This window comes from Polyergus mexicanus, unplaced genomic scaffold, assembly GCF_030449975.1.
Source record: "Polyergus mexicanus isolate NDT 795.1 unplaced genomic scaffold, iyPolMexi1.0 SCAF_16, whole genome shotgun sequence".
In the NCBI taxonomy this organism is placed as follows: domain Eukaryota; kingdom Metazoa; phylum Arthropoda; class Insecta; order Hymenoptera; family Formicidae; genus Polyergus; species Polyergus mexicanus.
The window spans coordinates 5,816,091-5,823,575 of record NW_027223336.1 but is presented as its reverse complement, the minus strand read 5'-3'; the positions used below and the strand labels follow the sequence as shown (position 1 = coordinate 5,823,575).

Genomic DNA, 7,485 nt, shown 5'->3' with positions numbered 1-7,485 from the left:
CGCATCGGATTCGTCGATAATTCGTCGATCGTTTCGTTGTCGCGTGTAGTGTCAACGTGGACCGTATCACGGCGAAACAATGACATTCGAGAAAGGAAAGTGTAACGCGTACGATGGATACGCATTAACATGAAACACCGACTACGGTCGGCTTGAACAAGACTTACAATATTCTTCGATCGGAAATAATATACAAGAGGATCGCGAAGAGAATCGCCGTGTTCAACTTGCGCGAGTGAGGATGAAGAGACGCGAGATCGGGTAAAGGAAGAGATCACCCTCTTACTAGCGGGTAATGTGGAGAATGCAAGAAGGCAGGACCGCGTCGCCTCTAGGACCGATCGTCCTACCGCGGGAAGAGGCCGATACGCGTGCTAGTCTATCACTGCCGCCGCAGGAGAGGAGGCCCGTGTTGCTCGTACGTACCGCGAGCGAGTCCTTCCCGAGGTACGACGGCATGCGACAGCAGCAGTCGCCGTCGAGCGCGCCGATCCTGCGATCCGTCACCGCCGTTGACAAGGTTGATCAGTATCGTGAGATAGATGAAGGCAGGGAGAAGAGGCCGAACGATGCCGAGGAGGCGGAAGAGCAGGAGGATGAGGAAGAGGACGATGCCGAGGACGAACGAAACACGCCGGCTGGAAGAAACGTCATCGTGGATGACGAGGATGACGAAGAGCGGGAAGACGAAGAAGAGGAGGAGGACGATGGTCGATCCGAGAGACACCGAAACGGCAGCTATCGCGAAGACGGTGACGTCGAAGTCGACGTGTGTCGGGAGGACGGCGACGAGAGCAATCCCAGTAGCCCGGTAGACCTCACCGCACCCTCGTCGAGAGGCGTCCCATCCGAGCAGTTCGTACATCCGTTCGCCAATCGCGGGGTGCGTCCTTTCACTTGTGTACAAAGTGGTGGGCCCGCCGGCCACGGAACGTCAGTGTATATATCCGGACACGGCGCTACCGGCTCGGCCGTCATGACGGTCTGCGCTTCCGGTAACATGGCGCGCACCACCACCGGCACGTCGACAGGTAGCATCACCGCGACAGCTACCAGCACGGTACAGACGAACAACAAGCGGTGCCTCGCATTCTCCGTTGAGAATATTCTCGACCCGAACAAGTTTACCGGTGGCCGCGTCGTCCACAATCGCGTGCAACATCGCCGACATCGACGCGCCGGCAGCGTGCACGAAGGTGAATAACAAAAATTATCGTCTTCTGTCGTGAAATTCTTTCGCTTTAGGCGCGATTACTTGGCTAGCGTAATCGACGTTTTCGCGATTAGAGAGATCCGTCGCATGATTGAAACGTGGCGGTTATCTCGGTAAATTAACTAATAAAGAACGCCTAACACTTTCAACGATGCACATTTCAATTAGGATTTTATCGATTGGAATAGAAAGAGAAAGAGTCGGCCAATATTCACACGAAATCGTTCATTTAACTTGAAATTTTGTGTCTTTCCTTTTATATATATTTTATTATTCTTTTTTATATCCGATTAATAATTCTCTTTTAGTAAGTAGCTTATTTATATCAAATATATAGCTCCACATCTTTCTCATCTTAATCGCGACATGATCGCTGAAAATTTATCACTTGCCATATAATATAGAAAAATAATTAAAAATATAAATATGGAGAGATAAAATTATATTATATAAAAAATATAAATTTGTATTACGGTTATTAACAAGAATTCTATTTATCCGAGCTCATTACACGGACACTTGCGACGTAATCGCAGATTTATATTTCTAACTTGAGGGCAAACTTTTATAAATATCTGACATTGGATAAAAGTGTTGTCAATTTAGTTGTTCGCAAGCGAGAAAAGGTCGATATGTATTTCCCGCGCTGCTGTCTTCTTTAAAGTTCCACGCTATATCTCGAGCGATATTTTTTCACGTCCGGCGTTCGTCCGACCGCATCTTATGTTAGTTCCCTTGACGCTTCGCTAGTCCTCTCTCGCTTCTTCCTCGTTCTAATTTTAGACGCTAGAAGGAGGACTTCTTCTCCGACGATCGTGCAATTTTGGGAGCTGTCGGGCTATTTGCGTATACGACGATACACGAGGATTCCTGCAAAAGTGACAACTAGGGATGTCTCAGCCGGGACATGAGAATGAAACTCTTCCAACGTCTCATTAATGTCATTTTCAATAATGTTAACGCAATTGCGAAACGATAAGCGCGAGCGGAATTCTGCGATGAATTAATTTACGTATGAGAAAATTTAAGTACTATAAGACAGCTATAGAAGTAAATGCTATTAGATACATGTATATTGTTTCAAACGTTTCGTGTAAAAATTTTTTTTTTTTTTTTAGAAAATGTTTAAAAAATGTTTCTAAATTTTGTGTGATTAATATAGGAAAACGAATATAAAATTCATGATGTTTTGCAGAAAAATGCATACTACGCCACAACTTTATTCCAGAATAGATTAAAAATCACAGCGTTATAATCTATAGGAAATCTTGTTTTTTAAGTCTTCGTAATACAATACTTTACTCTCATTTATTTGTTGGATTTATCAAACGCTTACGTCACTTTACTAAAGAAATAGAATGATGTATCGTAAGAAATCACCAAATCATCGGATTGCCGGTGTATATAAACAATTAAGTCAATCCAAACACTTCGTTAATGTTATAAAGCAATCTTTTTCTCGTCTTTTCGAACATATTCTTTGAAACGACAATGACGAGGGAAATTTATCAAGTGGTGGATCGCACGAGTTCGGTGACCGTTCGTCGCGGAGAATCCCAATTTCACACTTGACTTTCGAATTTAATGGAGTCTGTCGGACAGACGCGGGGAGAAGTGGTCCTGCAAGCCGATAAGGGACAGAAGAAGCATCCCGAAGAAGGGGTGAAGCGAGGCAGAAGCGGACGGTACGACGACGGAGGCGGGGCAGGGGAAGCGACCGGGCGGCGGGCTGTCGGAGCGTGACAAATTGCTCCGCTAATCTGCGTTAACCAGTCCTTGAATCCCGTCATCGTCGTCCCTTTATCCCGGTACGGGACACCGAGTGCTTGCGAAATCAGCCGATGGTCCAGCCGCCGTCGTCTTCCATCGGTGAAAGCCAAGGACATTTTTATCGCGAGGAACGAGCCGAGAAAAGGGAGAGAAGGGTGAGAGAAAAGGACACGCGCGCGCGCGCGCGCCCGCGCGCGATGGATCGATCGCAGCCGTCGAAATCGAGATTACACGATTGTCGGCTCATCCATCTTACCAGGATGGTCGCCGCTTCCCATTAAAAGTGCATCAGACCCGAGCCAATCCGTTTCGACTGCCATCGTCGGGATCACTTCTCCCCTCCACCCCCGCCGGCTCGGATCCGCCGACGGAATAATATCGCCGGTTGTTATGATAATCGCGCAGCATCGCGCCGTATCGCACCGCATCGCGCCAAGCCGCCCAGAAAATTGGCTCTTCTGCATCACAATGACTTTTCTCTCTCTCTCTCTCTCTCTCTTCATATCTCTGTCTCATTTTTCCATTCCTCGTTTTCGCAGTACCCACGAAAGTCACCCCTCCGAGCGTTGCGTTCATGATTCGTGATCCAGGATCTTCCGCTAGATTTCGGCGAAATTTATAATTATCATACAAACGCCCCGAAAAATCTCGAGATATCGCGCCGTATGTCGCAGCTGCTACAAGTTCCGTTATAGAGAATGAGAAGAATCTCTATTCGACTATGGATTTACATGAGCCGAATTAATTATCTGCTTCTTGATAATTCTAATTTTAATAATTGTAATTTTAATTTTGATTCCATTACTAATTCAAGCGTATAAGCGTCATATTTTGAATTTTACGCGCTTGTTTTACATTTCTGTTATTGTACATCGTAATCTAAAAGTTTGTTCAGATATTAACTGGATTATAAATACTATCATTAAGAATTTCCGCTGAGATAAATCGCGAACGCGCGATTCATCGCCGCGAGCAATCGCGAGGAACGGAGGTTAGGGATTTTGTCTATCGCGTATTTCCCGATTGTGTGCCACTTGTCGTTAAACACTGTCATTGTGTTTAATGAGGAAAACCGAAACGAGATAAGTATTCCCGCGTCTGCTGCTTTGTCGCAGCACACACTGCGATCGACTTCCCCCCCGTGTACCCTTAACGTATCCCTCGGGGACTCGACATACATCCCCGATCGCTTCTCTCGCACACAACCCGCCTGATCGTGGTTAACGAAGAAGTTCTAAACGATACGAATGGTCCTCCCGCCGGCGATCCCATCGCTATAAAAACGCAATGATAGAAACGCGATCTGCAGCCGTTAATTTCCCGATGAGCTCAATTAATTTCACAGCTGTCATGTTAGGCGACGAAATGACATTGACAATGCTCTTCTTCAGAAAAAAAAATGAATCGATTATTCTTCCAATAAACTTCAATTCAAGACATATATTGTATATATATATATATATATATATATATTTTGCAATAATTATATTTTTATCAAAAATAACTTTTGCAAAAATTTTGCTAAAATTATACCGTGTAATATCAATCGATTAATAAAATTATTTCCATCTTATTAGATATAAAAATCTAATCTTTCCAAATTATATTTAAATCATTATGGACTCTCTCTTTCTCTTTCTTTTTTGGAGAAAAATTTAAGCAAATTATTGAAATTTTATATCTCGCGCGCTAAATGTAGAATATGTTAACATTAAAAAGAAAGGAGAAGAAGAACATGGAAAAGTAATACTATTCAACACATCTTACTTCATTAAAGACTACGGCTAGGTTGCAATTCTCGCAAAAGCACGCGGACGAGCGGCGAAGAAGCGTGAAAAAGAAGGAACAATATAAATTAGTGAATTCAATTAGACGCGATCAATCGGCATCGACCAGGTATAGCTTAATGTGGAGACCGCGATGTTATATGAGAACGGTATAGAAGAAGAAGAAACTGGAACGAGAAGAAGATAGAGAGATGGGAAAGGTAGCCGCTTGGCGGCCTGTACGACGGGGCAAGAACGATCGCGCGTTAACGAGATACAAATCCCATTACGGCGTAAACCTTCTCGATCCGTCGCCCCCTACGGACTTTCAACCCCCAGGCACTATGCTAGGCTGCAGGCTATGGGCCACGAGCCACGCCAATTCGGATAAAGTCCCACTGTCTCCCTCTCACTTTCTCTGTCCATCTTGCCTACTCCCTCTCTCTCTCTCTTACTGTCTTCGACGCCGACATATACCATCCTCGTCGCTTTTCGTCTATTCCGTCTCTATATCTCTCTTTTTCTCTCTTCCTCCCTGTCTCCCTGGTTTTATTCGGCAAGCTATCCCCACTCGCGGTATCCCAGAGGCACCCCAACCCCCACGGACGAGAGCCAGGGAATATCTGTCCCCGGGACATCTGCGTGCTGATTGAATCTCCAATCTCTTCTCTCATTGAACGAACGATTGGCCGTTCTTCCTCTCTTTCTCGGTCCCCGCTACTCTCCGTCCCTCTCTGATTCACACGAGGATCGTTTCGTTGGCAGACGCGCGATCGGCGACGCGATCGCTCGATCGGACGCTATGTAATTCGGCTCTCTCGCGAGAAGCTATATCTCTTTGCGATAAATCATCTCGGTGAAACAAAAATTTAGTTAAATGTAATTTAACAAACGAGTTTATACGGTCATTAAGAGAATCTTAAACCGATTACTAGCAATTAACGTTTGTTCCGCGTAATTGAAACATATTTGACAATACAATTATTTATACAAGCTTCTATGAGTGAATATGAATATTTTTATTAATAAAAACCCTCGATATAAAAATATATTGTATGTTTTATCGCAATGCTTTTCTCATAGCTACATTCATTCGACTACATTGATTTGTGTGTAAAGTCGATCTTTCGATTTCATTATATTATACAAATTGAATTCTAAAAGAATAGATTAAAAAATGATCGCATGCGTTATGAATAAAATAAACATTTACTAAATCTTTAAGTACGCGATGAACGTAAATAAATACGTGCCTCGCGCGATGAGAAACGCGACATCCAAGCCGCAATTTTGTCCCTCGTATAATCAATCCTCGTCACCCGACACCGCGATCCCGTATCAGCGCCTCTCTCCCTCTTTGCGGTTTTACCTTCCATCGCAAAAGTGATCCTTAGTGATTATTATTTTCAGACGGCGACTCGCGGGGCGAATTCGCCTGCGGCAGCGGACAAGAAGATGAGGAAGGTACACCGGACACCGTCATGGAGGAGATGGAGGAGGATGTGGAGGAGGAGGACGAAGACGAGGAGATTGAGATGCGGGTGGTGGATCAGGATTCTGAAAGCGTCGGGCGGGAGAATACGACCAGCGGCGGCACCAACGCAACCGCGACAAACTGCAAGAAGCGGCAATCCTCGTCGTCATCGTCCACCTCGTCGAGCGGCGTTCAGGTACAAAACTGTCAAAGTCAGAGTCAGAACAGTCAAAACGGCACGGGCGGTGGCGGCGGTGGTGGCGGGAGCGGCGGAGGTAGCGGTAACGCCAGCGGTAAACCCAGAAGAGCGCGAACGGCCTTCACGTACGAGCAACTGGTTAGGCTGGAGAACAAGTTCAAGACTACGAGATATCTGTCTGTGTGCGAGCGATTGAATCTGGCGCTTGAGCTTCAACTGACCGAGACCCAAGTGAAGATCTGGTTCCAGAATCGGCGGACCAAATGGAAGAAACAGAATCCGGGCCTGGACGTCAACAGTCCCACGGTGCCAACGACGCCGCCGCATCCGTCGCCGTACGCACCTGCCTTCCTCTTCGCCGCGCATCCGCATCAGCATCCGTTGCCGCACTCGCATACGCATCCGCACCAGCACCCGCACGCCCACGTACACCACCCGCCGCCGGTACCGCCGCCACCGCCCGGCTACTATCACCCGGCGGCCCCACCTTACCCGCCAACCGGACCGACCTTCTTCGGCCATCATCTGTCGGCGACTCCTGCTGCGACTGCGTCGGGACCGCCGCCGACCTCTACGCCTTCGTCTACCGGCCTAACCCTCGCGTCTCATCCGCATCCGCATACGCATCCGCACGCGTAGCGAACTCACAGGCGACGATAGCCTGCGTCAGCGTCCTCGCCTTCGTAGTCCAACGGCAAGGAAACGCCGGGTTCGCGTTGAGTACTTGCGGTCGCGGCGAAGAAAAGTACCAGGAACGGAAGAAGGATGGATCGTCGTGCGTTTATAATTTATCGATATCATCATCGTTGCTTGATTCTTTAATTTCTTCTTTCTCGGCGAACGTTTTTTTCTCCAGTAATTACGGTGATTTTTTTTAAATTAATAGAAAGTATTATCGTTCCTCTACGCGACAATGAAAGAAATTCGTCGTTTCATAAATAATTGAAAATAACAAAGTCCATAATTTCTGCCAATTGTCATAACTAATCGGATGTGTTAATCGTTAAATACAATACATAAATTTAACGTATACGCGAAAAACAGAAAAGTGCATTTATTAAAA

At 46.1% G+C, this 7,485-nt stretch overlaps 1 protein-coding gene across 1 annotated transcript; it reads left to right on the top strand.

Annotated features, from left to right (window-relative positions):
* Window positions 1–295: 295 nt before the first annotated feature.
* LOC138940211 (homeobox protein Hox-A3a) lies at window positions 296–7,061 on the top strand. Its single transcript, XM_070308847.1, has 2 exons — window positions 296–1,196; window positions 6,160–7,061. The coding sequence occupies exons 1-2, from the start codon at window positions 296–298 to the stop codon at window positions 7,059–7,061; spliced, it is 1,803 nt and encodes a 600-aa protein (XP_070164948.1).
* Window positions 7,062–7,485: the final 424 nt, after the last annotated feature.

Bases quoted from the DNA above. Each gene is read 5' to 3' on its own strand.
- LOC138940211 (XM_070308847.1), top strand. From the start codon at position 296: ATGTGGAGAATGCAAGAAGGCAGGACCGCGTCGCCTCTAGGACCGATC. The intron at 1,197-6,159 runs GTGAATAACAAA...TATTATTTTCAG, and splicing joins CGCCGGCAGCGTGCACGAAG to ACGGCGACTCGCGGGGCGAA.